General features: G+C 40.3%; 1 protein-coding gene across 7 annotated transcripts in view; it reads left to right on the forward strand.

Annotated features, from left to right (window-relative positions):
• The window catches only part of USP6NL (USP6 N-terminal like), a 117495-nt gene that overhangs the window by 10786 nt on the left and 80665 nt on the right, over positions 1-26044 (forward strand). The window contains exon 1 of one of the 7 annotated variants that reach the window (XM_027679548.1): positions 11476-12111. The exons of the other annotated variants lie outside the window; for them this stretch is intronic. Coding sequence (XP_027535349.1) covers positions 12039-12111 — 73 coding nt within the window. The 5' untranslated portion in view covers positions 11476-12038. Of the gene's footprint in view, positions 1-11475; positions 12112-26044 lie in introns of those variants that run through there. 7 annotated transcript variants of the gene reach the window in all.

Here is a 26044-nt window from a genome sequence, read left to right on the forward strand (position 1 = left end):
AGTACAGCTATTTAAATGTATCAGAACCCAGCTGAAAGCTTTTTGAAATTTGTCTGTATTTAAACAGATTTTAGATGAATTTTTTTTTCATAATCCTTCCTTTATGTTTGGTCACTTTTTAGGATATTTAGGGCTGATAAGTTGTGACTTCCCTTGCGCTTAGAATTTATTTTTAGATCAAAGAGGCAGATAAACAGGTTTTGAATTTTGTTCTGTCACTTTTTTACCTGAACAAAGTAAGTCCTCAATCTCCAAAGACTGAAGTGAAGCCACTTCTTTGCAGGAGGTTGCAGCTACCAAAAATGTATTTCTCACGTCCAGAAACTGTGCTTGCATGTGGTAGGTACAAGTTCAGTGGTGTCACTTTTTATTAGGCTTTGCTAACAAACAGGTATTGTGGAATATGTAGTGTTTCATTTAAATTAATATATAGTAAAGCTAAATTTTTAAACCCCTTTGCATATGTTTCACATACATTTATTGAAGATTTTTAAAAAAGGTGTTACATTTATTTTTTAAATTTATTTTTCCATAAAGGGAACTTCAGATCTTCTTTTAGTTGGGCTTTTTCCCCATGGGCTTAAATTGATGGTCAGGTTGATGGGGCTTCTCTAAATAAGTCAGAGCAACATGACACCTACTTTTAAAGCAATGTAATTTCTGTTTGTAAACCAAGATGTTGGCACTGGCAGGAAACTATTGTTAATTTTGAGCTGACAGGAGAGCTGTGGCAGGAAAATTGCCGTCATTAATGTTATTGGAAGACCAGTCTTTTTGTATACACCCTTACTACTCCCTGAATGTGTCCTTTCTAGACACTTGCACTTCACATTTATTCTGTCATGTTTGCAATGAAAATTAAGGTTGGATTATTTACAAATTATTTACTTTATGACTCTGTGTGTGTCCAAAACAGCAAGGATAATAGAAATATGGTTATGATAGTAATTCATATATATTTGATCATTCATTGCATATTTCATTTGTTATAAACATTTTATGTAATTTTCTCTTTATATTATAAATTATATACCTACATAAAATATGTGACAGTTCTTTTATTTATGAGTTTATCTGTAGAGGGGGAGAGCCATCTTTTAAAATTTCTCTGCCTCTCAGTGTTTTGATTGATGGCCAGGAAGGAGGGATGTACACAGGAGTACATGCCTTTGGCATGATAATATTCTCCCATTACAGGGTTTTTTAGTTAAATCTTAGTCTTTGGGCCTCTCTCTGTGCTCCTTTATATAAAACATTGCACAATGATGCCTTTATGGTGGGTCTTTGGTGCTCCTGCAGCAGCAGAACAGTGTAACCTTGTTCTCTGGAGTGAGGATCAAGTGTCCAGCACTATGTAAGCAATTCATATTTCTGGGATCCTATTCACCCTGTGATAACTCGAGGGTGGCACTCAAGTACATTCCAAAGGAGGAAGGATGCAGAAATTCCCAACTAAAACAGAGATGAAAAGCAACAGTTCTACATGGAGATGTTTGGGTGGGCACCCCCTTCTCTGCGTAAGGCGCTGTGTAGACACAGAAGGATGTTTTGGTGACTGCAGGGAGGACTTTGCAGAGGCTGCAGTTCTGAGCTTCCTAGTGGTGGATAATAAATAGTTCTATTTACTATGGAATCAGAGAATTCACAAGGCAACTGAATGGGATGAAGGATTAGAAATGGACTGCAGAAGAACTTTCCCAACAGCAGTGTTAAGTGAGATGTTCAGAGGACTTTCCTTGCCTCTTGTGAGTCATGTTCATTCTCCCTTTCCATATGAATAATTGGATAATATGCTCCACTGTGCAGGAAAAGTGAAGCTATTGCTGCTCACTGGTGTAAGTTCATCACAGATAAGAAAAATAACTGAGCTGCAGCCTCATTTTGTTATGTTATTCATGTTCACATTCAAGAAACAAAGCACCTGATTTACAAGATTTGTGGTTATTTTAAGCTAAATTGATTGTGTTTCAAGGAAAACTACTCTGACATTCTTTATCCAGCTTCTGATAGGAAACAACTTCTTTGATTTGTAGCACAGACAGAAAATATTTGGGCTTGTTGCCAGAAGTGGGGTTATGCAAGTAATGTCAACCAGATTACTGGCTCCATACTTGTTTAAATTTAAGATCTTTTCTTTACTTAAACTATCCAACCTGTTCTCCTTTAAGTGTTTAAAGGATGGTTGCAGATGTTTGTGTTAATGCAGTAGGTGCACTCAGATGATATCCTATCAATCATCTGATTATAAGGTTTGTTTAATCTCTCATTGCAAAAGACCCCCCCTATAATTAAGGTCTTTTAATTCCCAAAATTGTGTGGGAGACTGGCACTGGAATTTTTTCAAGGCTATTGGTAAACCAGGACTCCCAGGCTGGTTTGGGAACCTGGTGTGTTGTTTCTTTTTTTATTTTTTTCTCCATCTTCCTTTTCCCCTGTTTTATTCTGTGGAACGGAATGGTCTCCGGAATGGAAAGCTCACCAGCACGCTGTGGAATCTCCAGTGCTTTTGGGCAGTGCAGTCATTAATCTAACAGATCTCTAATGTAAAAGGGCACTTTGTTTGAAAAAAGCACTTTGGTTTGCCATAGGAGAGGATTCCTGAATGCAGGCTTTCTGTTTTACCCTTGAAAAGCTCTTTGAAAACCTGCCTAATTCTGTGGTAGATGCTGAAAGGCTCACTCAGAGCTCCTTTGAGCAGGAGACAGAATTGCCAGAAGTTTTAGAGGCATAGGGAAATAAGTCTCTCACCAGAATATTCTGTTGCATTCAATAAAAAGCTTTCCCCTTCTCTTTTTTTCTTTTTTTTTTTTTTTTGTAGTACTTTGTACAGCATTATATGAGAAGTTTTATTTTGTGATGCTGCTGTACCTGAGTTGTCCAAAACACTATAATGGCATAACCCAAACTCCAAATTGCCTGCTCTCCTCTAAAGTTGCTGTTGGAGGTGACACTTGATGCTGAAGCTCTTGGTTCTTGGAGTGGTGCTGAGCTGCAGCCCTGCCTGTGTTCAGGCTGCTCCACAGACCCTGCTTGTCTTGGGAGCCTCAGAACAGTTACAGTTCCAATTATTTTATATCTGACTGCACAAACTAGACAAGCCTTTAGCTTCCTCTCCCCCCTGGTTACAGCATATTCCTGCAAGATGATTGAAGGATGTCAGGGCTGGACTTGTAGAGCAGGAGAGACAATTAGGTCTATAGTTGGCTGTGAAAAAGTGAGGTACAAACTGTGAAGTGTCAGTTTTGGTTTTTATTTCCTCCCCTCTCCCCCCACACTGTTTTTCTAGGCCAGAAGCAGTGACAAAAATATTTGTAGATTTTACTTTAAGTATGTGGTAGGAAAGTTTTCTTTTTAGAGCAAAGGCTAATGAGTCACTTATAGTGATATTTCAATATTTATTTCTTTCCCGTGCATTAAAACAAACTAAAAGAATTAATACTTATGTGAAACTCACTGTAAGGTTCTTGAGTGGTTTTCTTTCCCTCTTTTTCTAATGCATCAGTCACTAAGTGGAACATTAATTTTGGAGAACTAGCTCCATTTGTGTTTTTGTTTAATGGTGTATAATCAGGGGACCTAGAGGATGATGTAGCAAGTCCAAGTTACCTCTGTTGTCCAGTGACACTGAACTGATCAAGGAGAAATCCCCTGCAGATGGGTGATGGTGGCACTTCTTTTTCTGTTCCTGTAGCATTGGTGTAGCACCAGTGGGAGTTCAAATAGTGGGTTGCAGTCCCTGACTGTGATATTTTGTGAAGTGATGCCATTCAGTGCCTTCTTGTCTGGACCACGGGCAACTGTTGGCTGAAACTTGGCATGATTTTAAACTCCCTACAGCTACAGAGAGAGCAGGGAGAACTGCAATCTTCCCTCTGCCAAAAGTGAGATTGTGTCATTAGGTCTATGATTGCTCTGTCTTTGCTCATGTAACAGGTAGGGAAGATGTTCTCCATTGGGATTGGGTGATTGTCTTCAAGTGAAGCTCACTAAAGAAGTCTAAGATGCCTGGGTATTCCCACCATTTTTTCATTGATGAGGGAATACAAGAACTCTTTTCAGTAGTGGAGGCCTGTATATGTTTTATGGGAAATAGGATTGGATATGAAGTGAGAGGGACGTGCTTGTTACTAAATAATTTTTGTTACTAAATCATTTTTAAGAGCAGAGGCAAAACAGATAATCATAAGGTAGCCACAGCCAGCCACTAAAGCAGGAAACATCTCAAATATAACTCTGGCATTGACCTTAAGTCGTCACAGTTAACAGGATGGTCATATCCAAGTGCTAAGCTTGGATTTTTAGAATATATTAGTTAAAGTCTGCTTTAACAGACTGCATTTGCTGAGTGAATGTCCAAGGAGAGCAGGAGGCAGAAGTCTGACAGTGAACAGCATCTTCCATTAGAACACAACTGCAGTGAGCAAACAGAGCCAGGGACACTTCCTTTTACAGGAGGGTGGGTCTCTGCTGATCTGGGTGACCTGCAGGTTCATTTCCTTCAGCTACTTTTGAAATTCTTCCCCCCACATGTCTCTTTGTAACAGCTTTTCATCACTAAGGTGGGCTGGGTGTGTGGGAATAGCTGCCACTTTAGTGTTAGATTACCCTGTTACATAGTACTCAAAAACTTGGTTTAAAAGTTTCACTTTTTCCTGCAGCACAGAAAGCCACAGCACGTACTGTTTGCTGCACAAACTACGCCTGCAAATACATGGCCTTGATAAAAGTAGTGTACTTTGCAGTGGACTAATGAGGTTTGATGTTCTTCCTGGTGGCTGTGTACAGCTGCATTTTATTACTTGGATTAAATATCAGCATAGAAATGTGACATGCAGTGAAGGGTTTAATCATGCTAACAAACAGCAATGCATAGAATTTTCTAGCTTTTCTTTGCCTCAGGGAGGTACAAGATTATTAGTCTCATTCATATCCTCTTCAAAAAGAAGCCAAGTAAGGGTTTAAATTAAAGGCAAAGTTTTTATTTTTCTTCCTTCTTTGCATTGAACACACATTCGCTTTTATCAGTCTTTCCTTGATTAAACTAATGAATTTACTTTTACTTCAGAATTAACACATGTAAGATAGTAATAGTTTTGATTTTTGTTTAATATTGCAAAAAGAAAGAAAAAGTATTTTAATGACTAGTGTGACTTCTGTGTGCTTGGGTTTGACAGAATATTTAATAATATCCTTTAGCTTGAAGATAAATCTGTTGATTAGCACTTACAGGCATGACCCAAATCCAGGAGATGTAAAATTGCTGCATGTTCTGTTTGAAATGCTGCATGTGCAGGAAATACTGCATATTGCTTGGAGAAAATCTTTTGCTGTAATTATAAATGTATAAATGTTTAATTTCTTTTGGGGACTTGTAGTATAAAACTTTTTTCTCAGAATAATTTTCATTTGAAACTAAATCTATATTAAGATTTGGACTGTCATATGAGGAAGACTGAGAAATTCTATGGGGTTTGTGCATTCACTGAGATGAGATCTTGTACTGACATCCTCTTTCTTCCTCCTGTTTAAAAAAACCCCAACAAACCTAATTTTATCAAATGTTTAAAATGGGCTTCCTAGATGCAATGTTTTTTGAAAATGCCATTTGCTTTGTTGGTGCTTTCTTTACCAGCTACTGTGCCTTACCAAGTGGCCTTTTGGCCCTTTGAAGGGAGAGGTGTGAGGGAGAGGAGAAAGAAATGGAATTAGTTTGAAGATCCATAATAAGAACCTGCAGTTCTACAGTTGCTCTTTGTCGTAACATCTTTGTAACTTGCTTAACACAATCCTGAGCACACAGACCCAAAAGGCAAGAAGTGCCTCAGTTGTATCTAAGGAGCTCTGCAGCCTGAGCTATTCCTTTTGGTGAATCCCTACAGGTTAAATCTCTTTTGGAACCCTTTGAACTGTTGCTAAATTGTGTATTCTAGACACATTTGTATGTCTAAATCTGATGGTACAGTTTGACAGAAAATACACGAGCAAAGACAAAGCAGTGCCCTTGTTTTGCTCACGGAGGTGACAGGTATAAAACACACACTTATTGAGAAGAAGAAAAATAAATAATACATCTATACATGCTTGCTTTTCTTTTTATTTTTAGAAGAGTGCATCAAGATGTATTTGAACACAACCTTCTGACACTGATCTCCATTAGTGTCTGGTGTCTGTTATCAGGAGGGTGGTAAAAGTGATCTACAGGGGCAGTTCCCTTGGCTTCCTTGTGGCTCTCAGGGAAACTCCCTGTCTGCCTTGTTATAATCTAGGTCCACTTGCAGAAACTGCTGTAGCAAGAGCTGAGGGGGTAAAACCTGCTGGGAATTGAGTAAGAAGGGTAACAGTAAGAGTGTTGTGCAATGTGTAGTTTTCCTTCACTGTGGTCTGCTGAATGTGGCCATGTGTTTTTCTGTCTTCCCTTTCCCCCAATTTTAGCATTTGTTTTTTTATTTTGGGTTCATAAATTTTTGCCCAGAACGGGCAGAATTAATTTCGTTGACCATTTATTGAAGTTCTCCATCTGAATTTAATGAACAGCTTTCTTGTATGTGTAAAGTATAAAGAAAAACAGACTTTAAAAAAATAACTTTCTCTTCTCCAACCTCTAGATCACGCTACTTTCTGCTCCCAGGAAGGTGGCTTTTAAATGATGCTCAGATATCTACATTAGATTCTTTTAGAAACTGCAGCCAAACTTTCATGCTTTGAAATTGGTAGCAAACGTGCTAGAAATGAAGGAAAAAATATTCCTAAGTGAAAGCACATTCTGTTGGATTAAGTAGTTACAGACTCTGTAGGACCATTGGGAGGACTGTGAGGATATTCATTTATTTTTTTGGATACTTTGCAAAATGCAGAGCCAAATGCAGTCATTTGTGAAAAATGAGTGCCTTGAATAGCAAAGGGAGTTGTATGAGTAGTGCAAACAACTCATAGGAGAGGCTACCAGAATTTCACCTATGAATTCTTGACACTATTAGGGTATTTTTTTCATGGTTCAAAGAATGTTCTGTAGAAAATAATGAAGATAAGAATTGAAAGTTTCAGAGATTTATGGGGGGGGGTAGTTATTGATCAGGAACTATACAGTTCTCCTCTTCCAGCTACAATAACTTGTTTAAAACTTAATGAAAACTGTAGGCTTCAGTTCATAGATTGGAAAATTAATTTAAATGTTAGTGAGAAGGAATAGATAACCTAATTTATATCTGCTTTAGTAATAATTTGTATCATGATATAGTGCCTGTCTTAAAACTCAATGCCTAATTCTTTTGAGATAACAATTTGAAGACCAGTTCTGACAGGAAAAGTCAGAGAGGAGTATTATCAACCAAAATATTTCTGTGGATAGTTAAGGTATTGCCAGGACTTAGCTGCCAGGTAGACTTTATCTGAATTTATTATTTTTTGCAAGTTTTTACTGTGAAGACACTATGCAAATGTTCTTATACTATGCTCTTCCTTCTATTTGATACTCAAATAATCTTCTCCCAGCTAATGTGCCTTACTTGTATTTCCTTAATCCTTTAATCTATTCTTGAAAACTTTTATCCTGCATATGAAATAGTTGTTCCTGATGAGAAAAATCCTCTTCATTTTCTGAGCCTCTTGGCTAAGATGGGAGGGAGGGTGAAGCAGTTGTGCCATGTGTGGTTCCTGGAACTGCTGCTCTTAGAGCAAACATTCCAATGGGTCATTGGGAGCAGCTTCCCTGGCTCTTGGTGGCACTGGAGTTTTTATAGCCCCTGTTAAGGACGGTCCTGCTGACTTTAACTTGCCAAAACACCATCTGGGCTTTACAGCATGGGAAGGAGTGTCCAAAGAGCAAACAGACCCTGCTCTTGTAAATCCTCTCCTCCTGCCTCTAACCTCAGACTTTGCTCTCTTGCAGAATTAGAGGGAGCAGAATGAGTGTTTTGTGTATTTATCTGCTTTCTAGAGAATTTAAGGCTGGATCCCCCTTCCATTAGAACAGGACTGGATCTCGGTTAGTACCTTCCCGGCCATTTTGTTCTGGGCTCTCCATTCCCAGGAGTGTCAGGCCTGAAAGGTTGGTATCTCAACCATGTTTGGAGTCCAACAAGAAGGGAAAAGGACACAATTCTGGCTCTGGGGAGCACAAGGGAGGATGATGAAGCCAAACCTGCCCAGGCTTCTGCAGAGGTGTGAGGAGGAATCGGTGTGCGGAATATCTGAATTCTGGACGGTTCATGTTGATGTGAGGTGGCAAAAGAACGGGGACAGTTCCTTTGCATCTCAGCTCAGATGTGTGCAGGGCTGTTGTTCCTATGAATGGGAGCCCTCAAGCCATTGTAGTGGGTTGGGTTTTTTCTATTAGTAGCTTGTACATCTTTCTTTCTGTAAATGAGGGCACACAAGCAGGAGCATTTTGGGAAGCTGCAGTGCTGCCTGGGAATACCCTGAGGGTTCTTGATGGCTTTTTAATAGCCTAGACAGAATGCCATGAATATATAAACATTACAGATTAGAACAAGAGAGGGAAAGAGAAAATATTAAGTCTTCCTCAAATTTTAATCTCCCCCACCCCCAAGTGTCATTTGACAAATACTCACTGAGCCATACTTCTGCAGCATCTTTTGTGCTGTAAATATGTTACCTCCTGGCAATATGTTTCACAAAAAAGAACTGCTTCCAAAGATCAATTAATTATAATTATGTTAATGGAAGCATTTTTATTCTGAATTGTGATAGCTGGCTAATCAAGATGCAGGTCATATTTTTTTATTATGGTTAGGAGAGATCATGGTGATCCATAAAATCCCATCCTGGTTAACTGCCCCTTCTCATAGCAATGTATTTCCTTGGGTTGATAACGTGCATGATTTCTGTATTCCCTGCAATTTTGAAGTTAAGGAAGAAAAGCAAAATCCAAGACCATCCTCAAGCACATATTGCTGAGCAAGCTCGGCATCAAAGATGAAAAATGCTTGGCAGCAATCTGTTCTGTGCACTGAATATGTAAGGCTGCTTTTCTCCTCAGACAGAATCTACTGACATGGTTACACTGAATCCATGATACAGTTTCTTTGTGGTTCACCTCGTTTGTTTGTGTCAGCACTGCTGGGAACTTCCGGTGGGTGTGTCTGTCCCTGCCCACAGGGTGTCTTGTCAGGATGTGGTCTGAGAGGTGGCACTTGTAGTGACAGATGGTGTGGAAGTATCAGTTGGTTCAGTATCACTCAGACATAACAGTGAACTATAACCAAGTTATGATTCATGAGTAACAGATGAAATTACATGATTTAACTAGTTAGTGTGTTTTATTTCTCAATTGCCACTGTTCTAAAGCAGGTTTAGTGTTATTGTCTCGGTGTATAGATTGATTTGGGGAAAGACAAACAGCGGCCACAAAGCTTGCTGAGTGATTCCTCAAAGTTTGAGTGATTTAAGTTTGTTATTTGTTTATATGCCTGTGTCAGACTTGCACCACTTTCTCTATGTTTCACACAGAATGTTTAGTAAAGTGGTTTACATTTTCCTAAACGAATTTTAAGGCTTTGGTTTTTTTTCAGTTTCTTTCTATGTGCCAATTGTCACAACAAAGAAGAGAGTGCATACCAGCTTTGGAGGTGATTTAATGTTGAGGAAGGCAGGTGTGTGTGAAAATGATTCCTAGTCCTGAAGTTCTTTGTGTGTCTCTTTTAAAAGCTCAGAGCAGCTTCAGCTGCTTAAAATCCCCCTGCCACTGGTGGAGGGAGAGATCCTTGTGATCACAGGGATGGAAGCCTTTCCAGTGGCTATTCTGCAAACTTTTGTAGGGACTGGTTTTGTATTCTCACCACAGTCCACTGGACCTGCAAATCATCTAAGAGTCCTTTTCCAGGTAGTCATCTTTGTTACCAGCAGGACAAGGGATAGTTTGGAACAAAAGGAAATAGGTACTGAAGTGCCTGTCCTCTCCTTGTTCCAGCACTTGAACACTGCTGTAGAAATGAGACAATCAAGTTCAGTTAAAGATCAGTTCTGGGACCTTCAAGGTGCACTCTTGCTTTGGAAGGCCAAGTGGATGTTGTTGCTGAAGATTTTATTCAACCTTACTCTTTTTTTTTTTTTCCTTGTTCCTCCTATCCACAATGTTTATATAAGGACCATCAAAAGTTTAGTAGTTCTGTAAAGGTAGTTGTGTTCTGTGATCCATAAACCTAGAAGCCAGTTTTCCAGAGGAAATTTGCAATGTAATACAGCTGCAAGTAATGCTGTTCCTTCAGGTTTGTATCTTTGACTTGAGAACAGGTTGTTCGATTGCCCAACTAACTAAAGAACAAACACTTCATGGCAAGATAATTGTGGAACAATTTTTACAGCAGCAGTTTTGAGCACTGGATTATTAAGTAATGGACCTCCAGGTAAACTTTACTGCACAGCCCTGCATTCTACATCTTATTTAAGTGTTCTGAAATTATATAGTTGTTCTAGACAGTTCTGTTCGTAGTAATCTTCTCTGTCCCTCTCTATGTACAGAGTCATTTGTCTTAAACCTGAAATTTAAGTTTAGGTCCAGGACTTAGAAATTATTCTTCATACAGAAAGTTGAGAGTTCTGTTTCTTTGTTGTGAAGAATCCTTTTTCCAGGAAGGACAAGTTGAAGTAGCTCAGTATGTCTACAAGCTTCCTATTGGGTGGACACTTGAATGTTTGCAGGGTGGGAGAAGAAACTGGGCAGCTTGGCAGAGAGAATGGTTTTACTTGTCTTTGTTCTGCCAAACCAAATACAATGGGACTTTGGGTTGCTGTTACTTCTGGCAGAGATGGATTTATGGGCAGGCTGTAAACGAGACTGACATAGCAGAAGTGGTTTGTTGTGCCTGTGCTCTGTGTTTGAAGGGACTGACATGGATGTGGATAAATGTGCCAGCAAATATAAAATCTGAAATGCTTGTGATGAGCAGCTGGGAATGGAAAGAGGTGACCTCTCATTCCCCCCCACCCCCCATCTCACACTTAAGCAATGGGAACAGAAGGTCTAAAGGCCAGAGAATGTGGTCTGTGGTTTGTTTTAATGTTATGGTTTTCAGAACATGTAGTTGGCTTCCTAAATCAATCTCTCTGTGTGTGCAAGGCCTCACAGTGCTGTGTAGGAATTTAGTTGTCCAAATTGTTCACAGATCCCCTTCAGGGCTGACAGTTATTTAAGGTGATCACATAAAACATGATTCCTCATGATTTTTTTTTGTTATCTCTGCAGAGGTTTTGGCAAAAGGCACTTATGAAGGGCCTTTGTACATTTTCCAGATGGCATTAAAAATGTTGGGGGGGCACATAATGCAATCTGTCTGCCTGAAATTACCTGACAGAAGTAATCACAATGGCTTTGCTGAAATAGTTCTCTGGGCCTCTGGTGGTGGGAGAGAGAACGCCTGAAATACTCCCAGGATTTCCAGCCTCCCGGTGTGCGAGAATTCCCATCACGTCCAGGGGTGTCAGAGGTTTGTGTTCAAGGGGGGAGAGAAGGAACTCAATGCCTGTTTCTAGCAGGAGCTGGCTTGTGCCTGATGGAGTTTTCACAGGCTGGATTTAATTTTAGTCCTGTTGGTGGGTCTGACGTTGGCTCTGCTCTGCACCGGAGTCTTTCTTTGAGCATTACGTGGAATTCTGTGGATTGAGACAGACTTGAAAGGAGGATGCAGCCACTTCTTACTTACTGAGCCCAGGGGAGCTGCATCTGTCAGCAGTCATTGCAAGTGCGTTTTTTTTTCTGTAGCTACTTTGTGGCGTATTTACTTTAAACTTTATTTAGAGGCATCACTATGTGTTCTCTGTGGTAAATAATTTTAAAATGCTCTGTAGAAACACATTCAGGACTGCTGGCAGTTTCTTCCCTCCTTGTGCTGAAGTCACTTTAAATCCATCACCCCAGCCTGTAGAGTCGTCAGGCAGAAATCTTCCTGTGAAGGTGGATGAGTTGTTCCTGCATCACTTTTGCTTGGGCATACTGAGGACAGCCATGTAATCAGGTGTAGTAATGAAACCTGTTGGAATTCTAGAGGAGCACCCAGTCCCTTTGATCTTGCTGACGAGCAATGATTCAAGTGCTACAGATTGTAAAGGATCTGGTGTCGCCAGCAAGACGGAGAACAGATGCTGCTAAGAAAGGTAAGAGCAGCATTGGGATGTATTCAGTGCTCTGAGCAATTTGCTGTAAATCAGAAATATTCTGGAGTTTGGCTGTAGTTAAATTAACTGTGTACTTGGTACTTAAAAATGCTCTTTGTTGTGGCATGTACAGCTGCCATAATTTGGCTTAGAACTGTATTAAGCCTGATGATTATTGTTTCTGCAACTGCAGCTTTCCCAAAGAGAATCCCGGTGACGTTCATTATGTGAAGATTGAGTTTGTCAGCATCTGTGACTGCTGCTGTTGTTGCTGTTGTTCTAAAGATCTTTTCCCTTTTTTTTTTTTTTGTGGTAAAAACATTTTTGTTGTCTGGAGAGCTCAGGTTGTGAAAATAGCAACTGTATTCCGTGTAATCCCATCAGAACAGTTTTTAGAGTCTTAATGCTCTAAATGAGAATAAGAGCAAAAATAGGCTTCTGTAGTGCTTATGGAAATGAGAGAGTGGAAGGACACAGCTGCACTGCTGGTTAGGTTTTACAATTAGATTATTTCTAGATTACAACTAACTTCAAAATCTGAAATGCCTCCTGCAAGTGTACAAAACATTACTTGAAATACTCAATTACTACTTGAAATTAATCGATGGTAAATGCTGTTCTTGTTTACTTCAGTGTGTTGAACACTTTTTATTTTGCTAAAGTAGTGCCATCCTTTGTGGTATCTGGCACACTTATCTGATTAGGAACTGATTAAACACTTCTTTCTTTTGTACTTTTACATCTTAATTATTTGCAACTGCTGAATATATGGCTCATAGAGGAACTAAATAATTTGTAGAGATATCTTAAAAATTTCATTCCTTTCTTGCTAAAATTAATTTTCTAGGGCCACTTTATTTTGTATTGAACAGGTCATGAATAATTTAGGATCTACAGCATCTGTGTCTGCCTGTTACTGTGTCACTGTTCTGTTCTGCCCTTACATGTAATGTGTGGCTAAAGGCAAGTACCTTTATTTTAAATCACTCCTCTAATAACATCAGGCTCTTCTAATTTTAATGTGTCAGTTAATGAAACACCTCTGTAAGGAGAGAAAAGGTAGAACTGGGCTCAGCTGTTACCCTCTTATTCTGGAAAAAAAAAAGGACAAACTTCCTAATTACTTCCTTAGATTTTGCAGTGATTGGTTGAACATCCCCCCCAACAGTTGTATAATTTCATCACAGGGAATTACTCCACTTCAGTGCTGTTCACTGTTCATTCTTTGATTTGTGCTTCCACTCCACTGGTTCCAGAGAGGAATGAAGGGGCAGGAGTTCTGCTTGTCTGTTCTCCATGTAGCTCCCCAGTCAGGAAGCATTTTTGTAGGAGTACTGTAAGAACTGGGTTGAAAAGATGAGTATTTTTTATTTTTTCGGTGTTATTCATAGGAACAGATGCAGTAGAATTGGAAGGGAAAGCCTTGAAAAACACGAGGAAATGCTCGTTTTCTCAGTTCTAAAGCTTTGAGGTTTTTTTCTCTCCATTTGTTTTACTCCCTTGTTAAAAGACATTAATTTTGGGTCGTTGTTTGGGTGATATTCTCAAGCTGCTACTATCTGAGCTAATTAGATGTCAGCTCTTACAGGACTGGGTAGTGCATTTTGACAAGCAATGTTAAGATCTTAACATTAAAAAAATTCAAACATTCCCAAGAAAACATTTACAAAAGATGCAAAATGCTGCCAGACTTGTGTGATGAATACTGTAATTTGAGTAGGCATTATTATTTTTTTGCTTCACAGCATGCAACATCAGGCATCTGGTGTATGTGAAGGGCTGTATTCTGCAGAAGTGACTCATTCTCATTGTTTTCAGTAAATGGAAAAATGTGTTTGTAGAGGAAGAGTTGCTGGGGAGCCCACTGTGAATGCAGGTGAATCCATTGAGACGTGGGGGATGACGTGTGGAGGGTTCACCAATGTGCTTTCAAACTGCAGTTCATAAACAGTGAAGGTTTAACTCCCACTCCTCAGGTGCATCCCCTTCTTCCCCTTTAAAGAAGTGTTTATCAATTTGTTGGGAGACAAATGTTGCAAAGGAACACAATGTATTGATTGCATGTTTAATATGCAGTACCAACTTTAAAACTTCTTTTTTAAGACTGAATCTCCTAAGCATACAACTGTTTTTATAAATAGTATGTAAGGTTTTGGGGGAAAGGATTCCTCTGGCCTCCAGTTTTCCCAAGATTTATTTTCAAATTGAGACCTAGAAACAGGATAAATAGCCAAGAGAGTGTCTCTTTGCATCCATCATTTGACACCAGAAGCTTGTTATAAGGTCTGTGGTAAGAAGAGCTACTGTGGAGAAGAAAATTCAATCCCTGCAGAAGAAATTCCTGCGAAATGCAGTTTAAAAGAACCCCATTACTAACATTTCATGGATTGAAATGTGGATTTAATGGGATAATTGAGCAGCCTGCCAGACGTGCCGAGTCTAATTTTGCTTTTTACAGGCCAGAGTTTTTTTCATTGTGGCCAAGACCTCTGCCACCAGTTAAATTAAACTTAATTTTCTGTATCATAAGAGGGTGATAAATAGGTGGTTTACAAGACTGAATCCCACAGAGAGTGAGGCAGTGTGAGCATGAGTGTCCACCTCATCTCCCAGTGCAAGTCCTGCCGTGCTGGTTTTGTCTTCACTCTTTGGTTGTTGGGGCTGACAACAGAAAATCCTTTGGTAGCTTTGGGGTCTTCCTTAGTGATACAAGTGCAGGGAGCTAAACAGTAAGTTTAGAATGTCTCACTTTTCCATCCTGCTTTTTAATCTTCTGCTGTTTAAAAATTGAATTGTTTGAACTTTAAGGAAAAAGGGCCCTATAACTGTGTTCCATAGTCTTCCAATTGCAGCGAAGCTGAGAGTGTAGAGTTTTTTGTCTGCTTTTTATGGCTTTTGGTTTTGGGAAAACCCAGACCTGACCATATTGAGATAATACCAGGTCAGTTTAAAAAATGCCTCTAGTGCATTTATTGTCAAAGGGGTAACACTTTACGTGCTCTAAGTCTAAAGGTGAACATGAAGTCGTAAAGAAATTTTGAAGAGGTTGCCATTATTTTATTTCATAATACTTGAATTTCTTTTAATGAATTATGAAATTGAAAGTCTGTCTTCTTTGGATAAAATTCTAACTCATACCAGTATCAAATTCTCTTGATAAGCATTCTAATTCAAAGCCAGACATTTTACAGGAGCTGAAACCTTTCTGAATTTTAAAAAATAGTTCAAATGTTACTTCTCCTAGAGAAGTCCATGTAGAGGATAAATCTATTATTTATTTTCTTTTTTTCATCCCTGAAATCCTGGTTGAAATCCAAGTTGTTTAAAATTAAAGAAATACTCATATTTACTTCTTTCCTCCCTCCCTCCTCTTACAGATGGTCACAGCAGAACTTAATTGGCAACATCACCTTGATGTTAGGATATAAAAAGAGATGTTGTATTAAAATACTTCTGCCAGATGGGATAACTAAATTGAAATCACAGAAATAAAAAGGGATGCAGTGTTTCAGTGTGAGAGAAAGATGCCTGTAGAGAAACCTTTGGTTTGGTATTTTTTTTATGGATTGCAAGAGGAGGCACATGTTTGGTCACTGCAGAACTTGGGCCTACGAGGTGTGTAAAGGTTGGGCCAGCCAAGGATAACCAGGTTTTAACTGTCCAGCAATAGATAATCTGGATTAACAAATCCAGTTGCTGATGCAGTTCCCACTTGGGAAGTTACTGCCTGGATTCACGGTGGTGGAACCCTGGGTTTTGGACTTAGACTTGCCAAGAAATGGACAGTCTTTTTTGGCTTATTTCTTTTGACATGGACTAAGCTGATTAATTGCAAGATGGAGAAAATAAAATAAAAGCCCCACATCAAGCAGCCTTGGTATTTTCTTGTTCCCTTTGGTGAAAGTAGAGGAAAGGTATAATCAAATGCTTTCTCTTGAGGCAACTATGTCAGAAACTCTCTTCAGTCTCTTAATTTTTCTGTTTGTCACAAGCTCTTGCACAGGAGGCTGAGAATTTGCCTTTTATGGGAGGTTCCAGGGTTACCTGAATTTCTTTTTCATTTCTTCATAAAATACTGTTATAATCCAGGTGGAGTATTTGAACTGATAAAAGCTGGATTAGAAGTAAAGGTTTTTCTAGACCTGTCCTCAATTTACTTTTCTTAAATGTAGCCTGGACAGAAGAGCCAAGTTAATAAAAATTAACAAGTTCTTCAGTGAGCTGCAAGCAGAGAGGTTGGGTTCTTTTTTCTATTTAATATGAAATTCTGCCCACAGCAGGCAAGATAATGTATTGTATTCTGCAGCTCCTCAGCCCATGTACAGCTTCAATTCATTATTTACCACGGCTCAGTTTCTACCAATGGGACAGAATTTAACTGTGTTTCAACAGGTTCTTCTGACATTTGTATTAAAGTTTCAGCTGTGTTTTCACCAATAATTAATGCCAGCAGAAATGACTCCTCCTGCCTTGTTCTGCTGCTCACTTTGTCTCCTCATCCCAGTTCAAATCCCCACGGAGCTTCCCAAGCCTTTGTGTAGCCATGTAGTGCTTTGGGTTGGGAAGCTGTACTCCTGGTTCTTGTTGAGTTCCCAGAATCCTGATGAACTAATGCAGTTGCTGCTGCAGTTCCACAAGGGTTTCTGTCAGCTCCAAGGAGGAGCCAGCAGTAGGATGTGAGTGAATCCATGGGGACAGCTTTCCTTCAGTGGTGCTGATGCTGGTGGGAAGTGCTGCTGGGACTTCCTTCTGCAGGAGTGTGAGGAATTCACCTCAGGATGATCCAGACACGAGCAAGTAATAACACAGTTGGATCCCTGTGAAACTGGACACACAGGGCAGTGTTTTTACCTAAAATACTCTTATTTCTGTGGCTGGCGTTTGCTCTCTCTCACTTTAAGTACTAATACCTTTCATGGGGTGTACATACATTGTGGCTTTTCTGTTGCATTTCTTATCCTGACATTTTATTGCCATTTTTACTTCATTTGAAATTTTATTTTTCTCATTTGTGTGACGGCAGCTGCAGTGATTAGGAAAGGTCGTGGAGCTGCTTTGCCATATGTAGCTGTTAATGACTTAGTTAAGTGCCTGTTTATTTGGTTATTAGGTAGGTGGCATCATTTAACAGAGTACGTAGATGTTGTATCTTGGGAATTGATCTGTGGCATAACAAAATTAATACAGACAGCTTGAATTCATTTAGCTATAGAGGAACTACAGGAAAATGAAGTACTGCATGTTCTCTTTTTATGCAACAATGTTAGTCATCTGAAATAAGCCAGTTACAAGCAGGTAAGCACAGCAAAGGCAACTCATCTCCAGCTTCAAACCGTGATTTGTTATTCCAAGAAGTGTTGGGGTTTTTTGGGAAGGTGTGACCCTAAACCTGTGAGTTGTCAAGTGTAATATTCTCAATAATCTTGGAATACCATTTTAGCTTTCTTACTTGTAGCACATGGGAAATGTGGGAGCTTAACATCAAATATTTCTGTAACAGTAGTTTTGAAAAAGAAGAGTAAGGAACAGTGCAGGGAAAAGCACACCAGGTTCACAGTGATGTTTCTCTGATAGATGGGACAGAAATTAATTTTGGTGTAAATCTGCTCAGCTGTGTCTGCATCCCTGAAGCTGATCTGACTTGCTGTGTATGGGGTGGGATTTTTTGTGTTGTCTTTTTTTGTTTCCCTGTAAACATGCACTGTAGTTGTTGTTTTCAGTCCATGCAAGGACAGTCCAATGTAAAGTAAAAGTGATCTGCAAACCCTGGCCTGGTTTCACCACAGCAGGAGGAACCTGGCAGCTGGGTGGAAGCAAGGTGACTATTGGGTTCCTTGAAAGAAGAGGACAGTTAGGGATTAATTCAAGTTTTTGCTGAACGTTTGAGAAGGTTAATGGTTATGTGGTTTTGACCTTGAGCTGGTGGATGAGTATATCTGGCTTTCTGGTTTCAGGGACTGCAGCCGAGACAAGGATTCTGTTTTGCCCGAGGCATTTGCCCACTGTGTTTGCAAGAGAGCCAGATCTGAACGTGGCAAAAAGATGTGTGTCCTGTGCCTTTCCTTCTGTAGCAGCTCTTGTACTTCTTCACTGGGTGAATTTTACAGCTGACAGCCCAGACATTGTAGTTTTGGTTTGGAGACTTTTGGGAAAAGGCCAAGAAGCTCTGTCTGAAGGACCTAGGAAAACAAACCTCCTTCCGTGTCTTGCATTTTTGTAGTTCAGGTGCACATATTTTTCTGACTTAGATTTTGGTGAGATGGCAATTGTGCATGTGCTATTGGCAAGCATGTACAACTTTTTTCTGCTTGTTGACCCTCAAAATGTAATGCTGATGTTATTTGACACAACAAAGTACATTCCTCTTCTTTAAGGAAAACTTGTGCCTTAGAGATGTGCACATTTAAGGAATGAGGGATCATCTGATTTTTTTTTTTTTTATGCCTTAAATTGTTAAGTTTCTGGTATTTTATCCTCATACCTATGAAATTTGGAATTTAATGTTAAATTTGAATGCTAGTCTCCATGTTTTGGTTGTGAAGTTGTGAAGCTTGTACAGGATTTATTTAATACAGCTTGAAAAGGTGATGGTTTTGCTTGTTAAATTGGACTGGATAGGATTAAGCAAGAGTGTGGAGATAAATGCTAATAAGTTTGTATGTTTGTTTTCAATTACTTAAAATGTGGTGAATATTTCCAGGTGACAGGGTCCCAGCTGGACATTGTCTACAACAGATAATTACAGCACTTGGGTGGCTTAGCCAGTGCTTTGGTGTATATTGGCATTTCACAACTTCCCTGGATATCTTAGCTGGTTTCTCCAAGCACTTTTGTCCTGTTGAGCTTCTAGATCTTTTGGTATAGCTGGTAAGGAAAACATCCAGACTTCTCCAATCAGCTAACACAGCCAAGTTTTTTAGTTAATCCTGGCTAACAGCAAATAAAAATATTGGTTTCTCGGTGGATTAGATTCCCCTGTTTCATCCTTCTGGTTGTAAGTCCAGGCAGTTTCTTCTAAAGGAAATTATCTGTCAGCATTAGTATTAAACTATCCATAAAAATGTTAATTTGAACTGAATTCCAGATCAAACAGAAAACTTAATTCATGTCAGTTAATTAAATTCTTGGTGGAAATGAGAAAATAAGTACACAGATGCCCGAGACTGCTGTCTCTTTGCTAATAAAGCAGCTAATGAAGCATTTTTAGCTGTACCTGGAGGGGGCAGGTCCTTGGTGGGAATGATTTCCTCCAGGAACAAATCCTACTACCTTCTGCAGCATGTCCCAGGTGATACAGGTTTTTTTCCTACTGTTGTTTTCTGTAGCATTATTACATGGCAACACACTCAAACAAAGAAAAGGAAATAGATGTGCAGCCAGTTGACAGCAGACACTTCTCTCCGGGAGAAGAGCCCAAAACCAGTGTCAGGGCTGTGGTGATGAAGGGGATCTCAATCTTGGAACCTGCCAGCCATGAGGGCTCCCTGTGTGCATGTGGGCTGTGGTGTCAAATGGGTCTGGGCTGAGTGGCCTCAGCTCCTGTGAAGACTTTTGGGGGTTTTGTAGCTTTAAAGCCAGGTATCATCTTGGTTCACACAGTTGACTCAGCCACGTGTCCTTGGGCAGTGAAAGTTGTGTGCAGTAGTTGATATTTCTCCCTCCCTTCCCTCTGTGTGTGTGCTGGTTGGTTTTGTTGTTTGTTTGGTTTGGTTGTTTTGCAAACAGTAATTTTTTGTGTGGCACTGTTGTGCTTTCAGCACATTATCACAATCCAGATGCTCCATTCCTGTGGCACATTAGCAGCCTTTTTGGGACTATTATAGTGTAATGCAGATATTAATGAAGTGTAAGTGGGACTGGAATGAAAAGTCATCTCTTCATTTCCTTTTGGTTTAATTCATCATTGAAAAATAGGTTTCCACTTAAGAGTCTAAAAATCAAATGTCTTTTTCTCATCACTCCTGTTACAGCGGTGTAAGTGATGGCTGTGCCTTCCTCTCCTTCCCCCAGTGCAGGCACCAGTCCTATCCCAATGTGGAATGTTCAAGTGGAACCTTTCTGCCCTTTGTTTTTCCAGCAGCAAGTGACAAAGGCCTGTGAGCTGTGGGTAAATCAGGTTGCACAAAACTTTCTGCATTTATTGACTGGCAAATATTGTTATTCCCTGGAAACTGAAGGGGGGAAATGGTTGGTTTTTCTTTTCCTTGTTTTTATATGAGACATTTTTCTTTTGAGATTTAGCTAATATAGCAGGCAAGATGAATGTGCAAGCATTTGGAGAGGAACACAACTGTGAATAGGCAGGTTTCACCATATCTGCTGGTCTACACTATGTGCTAGTTTTTCCCCCAAAATATTTTGACTAAAGGCACTCTCCAAACCATTTTTTATCTCCCATGACTCAGGAGTATCTTGCAGAGGTTAAGGCTAAGTTTCAGGCTTGTTTTTTGAAATAGATCCTTCAGAATTCTAATTTTTAATAATTTTGGTTCACTGATTCCTGTCACAGAATGCAAGCGCAGCTTTTGTTGCTAAACCTCATTTTTGAGTGGGAAATAGCAATAGTCTGAAGGACATGGTTATAGTGCAGTTCACAGGTCTCAACTGGAATGTGAGAAGTTGCCTTGATCTGAGACTTCCTCTTGCTGATAGAAAAGGAAATACTGTTTGTGCTAATGAAGGGACTTCAGTAACTTGAATATGCTGTGATCTTTCCTAGAGAAATATTTTCTGTTTCATTTAAAGTCACGTTGTTTGGATTAGTGGAACAATTCTTCATCATTTTCAAGTGCTGGGTGTTTCTGGGACGCTTCCAGGGCTCCCCAGTGTGCTCTTTACTGCTGAGCTCAGGCGTAGCACTTTGCTGTGTGGTGGATAAATGGCTGCACCGTTGCTCTGTGTCCTAATTTTTCTCCTTCTATAAAGAAAAAACCTGACTAATCCTTTCCTTTTTCTGACGACAGCTGTACATTGAAAGGACTTTAACATGTTTTGCAAAATTTCCCCATCTATGCTGCAGCTGCACCAAGTCTTGAAGCCACTATGTCACATCACTGGGTAAAAGAAAATGTTGTGTTCAGACTGGTGTGGAGCACACCCTGCACAAGTCAGAGATACACAGATCAATAAAAATGGTTTTGTCAATTTTCTGCTGTGAATTAGTACCCTCGTTAGGTTTTAAAATATGTGGGATGAGTGCTACTCTGGAGCTTGCCAAATCTGTAGATGAAAGAGAAAATAAGCTACACAGACTCCAATTCCCATTACTGTTTAGTTTATAGGCGTTGGAATGACCTTCTAATCTGTGCAGTGATAATTGCCTGTTTTACATAATGTGTAAAGCTTCACAGAAGACTATTTGTAGTGATGGAACATGTATTAAAAATCATTGTCTGGTAACTAATAAGAATGTAAAGCCATTCTATAAATAGTGCAGATAAGCTCTGAAGGGAAGAATGAGCAAACACACATTTAACACAAATCAAAGGACAACTGCACTGAGGCCCAGGCTGTGCCTTTCACACAGGGAGATGTGTGGCACTGGAGGAGAGATGGAGAGAGGAAAGCTGGGAGTCCAACATCCCTCTGTGTTTGGGCAGTTTTTCCAGGTCTAGTTCAAACCTCAGCCTTATTCTTCGGGCACAACATAACTTGGAGGTAGGAGTGTGTCTCACAGATAGTTGAACCTGGAAGGATTCCAACTTTGCATACTTCCAAGTCACTTCCCAGCACAAACTGGAGAACAGTAAATAGAGATGATCTGGAGCTTTGCTCCAAAGCGCTCTTCCAATTTAGACTAAAATGCTGTTTAAAGAATTGCATGGAACATCAGCAGTCCTTTACCCCAGATTTGTGATCTGGACGTTGGATAGAATATCCTAATGAGGCTTTTCTTGGGAATAAGTGGAATTTCTGGTAGGGTTGATATGTCAGGGGCAGAAAGGGGATCAAGAGATTATGCATGAATGTATTGAAGACTGACATTTATGGACCTGGGTTTGTATATGCTCTGCCTCTCAAGATTAAATGCTGAATTAATGGGAAGGTTTCTGTCTGGCCCCTGTATTGGGCTTCCATGGGAAGGTTTTGGTAGCCAGGGCTGCAGAGGTGGCCTGTGTCAGAACAGGTCAGGGGCTGTCTCCTGTGCTGGACACAGCCAGATCCAGCCTGCTCCAAAACAGACCCTTCCTTGGCCAAAGCTGAGCTCATCAGTGAAGCTGGTGGCACCTCCTGGGATAAGATATTTAAGCAAGGATAAAAAACACAGTGCAGCAGTTGTGAGAGAGGAGAACGAGAAAAATGTGCGGGAATCAACTCTGCAGACCCCAAGGTCAGTGAAGGAGGAGGAGGAGGTGCTCCAGGCCCCGGAGCAGAGATTCTTTGGCAGCCTTTGGAGAAGACCATGGTGAGGCAGCTGTTTCCCTGCAGAACATGGAGGGAGCAGAGATCGACCAGGAGCCTGTGGAGTCCCCCCTGCTGAGCAGATGGATGTGCCCCGAAGGGAGCTGCAGCCTGTGGAGAGCCCATGCTGGAGCAGCTCCTGGTCCCCGGAGAGGAGCCCACACAGGAGCAGGTTTCCTGGCAGGAACAGCAGCTGGTGGGAAGGGCCCACACTGGAACAGTCTGTGAAGGACTTTGTCCTGTGGGAGGGACCCCATGCTAGAGCAGGGGAAGAGTGTGAGGAGGAAGGAGAAACAAAGACCAGTTGCTATGGACTGACTGCAAGTCCCATTCCCCATCCCCCTGTGCCAGGGTGGGGAGAACATAGAAGGATTTGGGACCAAAGGAATGAAGTTGAGCCTGGGAAGAATGCTGTGTTTCTCCCCATCTTATACTATTTTTAGCTGCCAATAAATTAATTTCCCCAAGCCAAGTCTGTTTTGCTCATGAGGGTGATTGGTAAGTGAACTCCCTGTCTATTTTGATCCATGAGCTTTTCTTTTTCCCTCTGTCCTGTTGAGGAGGAGGAGTGAGAGCAGCTTGGTGGGCACCTGGCACCCGGATAAGGATCAACTCACTACAGCAACGCTGAGGATGTGGGCAGAGAGAAACTTTGCAGGCCTGTGTTCCTCTGGGTTCTGCCCAGTCCAAGTTCCCCTAAACTGCTGGGGACGTTGTGATGGCAGTGGCAGTGAATTCAGCAGTTTGCCTTTTCCCGGGGTGGGTTACAGGGCACTCACATGATCCTGTTTCCCAGCCCTGCCCACAGCAGTAACTCCCAGCAGAGCTGGAGACAAAGAGCAGTGACAGGAGCTGTAAATCCAGGACTGGATGTCTGAGTGACGTCCTCCTGCATTTTCCTTTACGCTCTCTTAATACACTACTGGATAAAATCTGTGCTAAAAAACAATTAAACATTTAATAAGCTTCTTAACATTTTTCAGCTACCGTGTTTATTAATTGGTTTTGAAACACTATTTATTGGTATGACAGTGGATTTTTTCGGCAATTTTAGGTGGTAAGTGTTAAAACTACTAAAGTCATTGCTACCATTAGGAAACCTCAACATATCTCTCTTGCATCCTATCTACAGAAATGGCACGATAGGAGAAGCTTGGAGAAAAGATAATTGAATTAGGGTTAATGGGAATACACTCGAATGTGAGGTGGTTGCAGGGGGCAGGTGGATGAGGGGGACACAACATTTATTTGATGTATCTGAATAGTTCCTGTTGCTGTAGAATTGTTATTTAGTAGTGATTTGGTTTGAGCTTTGTTTACTTAACTAAGCTGCCTTTCTAGGCAATTTCTGATTACTTTTTAATTTAAAACAACTTTTCTGCATTATTTTGTATTTCTCATCTCCAACGTATTTTTGCCTGCTTTTTATCTGTCATGCAGCTTTCATCAGTTGAGTTCATAGATTTCTGGTTAGCAGGAAAACAGTTGTTTCCAATTAAAAACTAAAAAAACCCAAAATCTTACAGATTCATATTTGGAAAAAATTTATTTTAATACAAAGATGTTACAAAACTGCTGTAACATAAAAACTGTTTCATTTCTTTTACTATTTTGAATGATTATTTTTTTTCCTCCACAATTAAAAAAACTGCAGATGAGTTTGTGTCCCAACCTGGGAAACAAACTTCTTCATTCTGAGACAAATGTGAGCAGTCCTTTAATTAAAATTTGGTCTAATTCCTGCAGTCCCACATGAAAGGGACCTGTCGGGGATTCTATTTATATGAACTTAAAAGCTTGAACTTGAAATTCTGACGCATAAATGATATCTCAGGGAACTGCCTGGTGTTGGAGTAGTAATGACATTCCAGTTTCACTGAGAAATAGTTACTTCTGAGATCTAAGAATAAGAAATTTGCCTTGTTTGCCCTGAAGTGGCCACATAATTGTGTTTGGCAGTCAGGCCATTGCAGCAGGTTATAAATGTGACAGGTCCCTATCTGTATGGAATCCTTAGGGATTAACTTGGAGCTACCCAAAAGGCAGCTATCATGTTTTTAAAATAAAGCTAATTTAGAGTCTCCTTATTTGTGTTCCTTTTGTGCTGATAAGTTTTCTCACAGTTGTGTGGGCTTTGGGGAATAACTGTGCTTTTCTCTTTATGGTGGTTGCTTTTTTAGTTATTTGGAAAGTTATAGTTCACTAGACCCCTTCCCACTAACTTGTGACGTAGCCTATTCTTATCCAATTGCTTCTGTTTCTTTTTCATCTTTCTAAGCATGTGCAGTTGTTTTGCACTCCTGTTTTGCCTTTGTGACTTTTCCCTTAGGCTTTTGACTTTTTATTTTTTTTTTTTTCCATTTCAGCATTGTTGGTCTATCCAGAGGGATAGAAAGTAGTGCTGATCTCATGTATGGGTACAAGGCAGTGAGAAAATTGGTACTCAAACCTGATGGAATTAATTCTACAACAAAGTAAAAACTTAGAGCAGCTCAATAATAATTTTAAATTATTTAATTTAATATTTGGGTTTCTTACTTGCGGTTTTGTGCATTAAAGTACCTATGATGGAAGATAGTTTTAAAATCCCTCTCTGTTGGCTTGAAGTCCCTTAGCCCTTACTGATAATCACAGAATCACAGAATATGCTGAGCTGGAGGGGACCCACAAGGATCATCCGGTCCAACTCTTAGCCCTGCACAGGATCATCCCCAAGAGTCAAACCATGTGCCTGAGAGTATCATCCAAATGCTTCTTGAACTCTGTCAGGCTTGGTGCTGTGACCACTGCCCTGGGAAGCCCTACATACTTTAACTTGGCAGCTTATTATAGTCTAGAAATTTTTTACATCATGCTCTTAAAATATCATTCCTTAAATAAAACATCACACTTCCCCCTCACCTCCCCCCCCACACTTTCTGTATCCTCTTTTCATATTGTTTGCATTTGTCCTGTCATTATGTCTGACTTGTAAATTCTCACCCTTCTGCTTTTCTCGTGTCAGGAGGTGTTAGGTTACCAGAGAACAATTATCGGGGTCACTGCCCTGGCAGGGTGTTGAGGGTCAGGGGAAAGGTTGCAGTGTCTGAGCTGAGCCACAGCCTGGGCTGTCCCTGGAGTTCTGACTGAGTGTTCCAGCCCCACCTGCACCCACAGCACCCAAACAGATCTGCACCATCAAACAGCAGCAGCCCTTCATTACATTCCCACTAAAGATTTTTGATTTAGTAAAGCCTGATCAGCTGAGTCGCAAATCCATGTATTTGTCTTGTGCTTTCACTTAAAATCCTGTGTGTTTATCTGAAAAAAGGGCCTTAGTCTGTGTTGGAGGTGATTCAGTGAAACACCACCTCGGCTCAACAGCACCTGAACAGTAATGGCTGTTGGTGAGAGTGTTTTAATGGAGGGGGAACTTCCCCGGGGTGTGCAGCTGACTCATTGCTCAGAGGATCCTGTCAATAATGTGTCTGAGGTGGCCTGAATGTTACCCCGGGATTGAACAGCCTGTTGTGCCTCAGGTACAAAGTACTCT

This window comes from Neopelma chrysocephalum, unplaced genomic scaffold, assembly GCF_003984885.1.
Source record: "Neopelma chrysocephalum unplaced genomic scaffold, ASM398488v2 Primary Assembly neopelma1_45, whole genome shotgun sequence".
In the NCBI taxonomy this organism is placed as follows: Eukaryota; Metazoa; Chordata; class Aves; order Passeriformes; family Pipridae; genus Neopelma; species Neopelma chrysocephalum.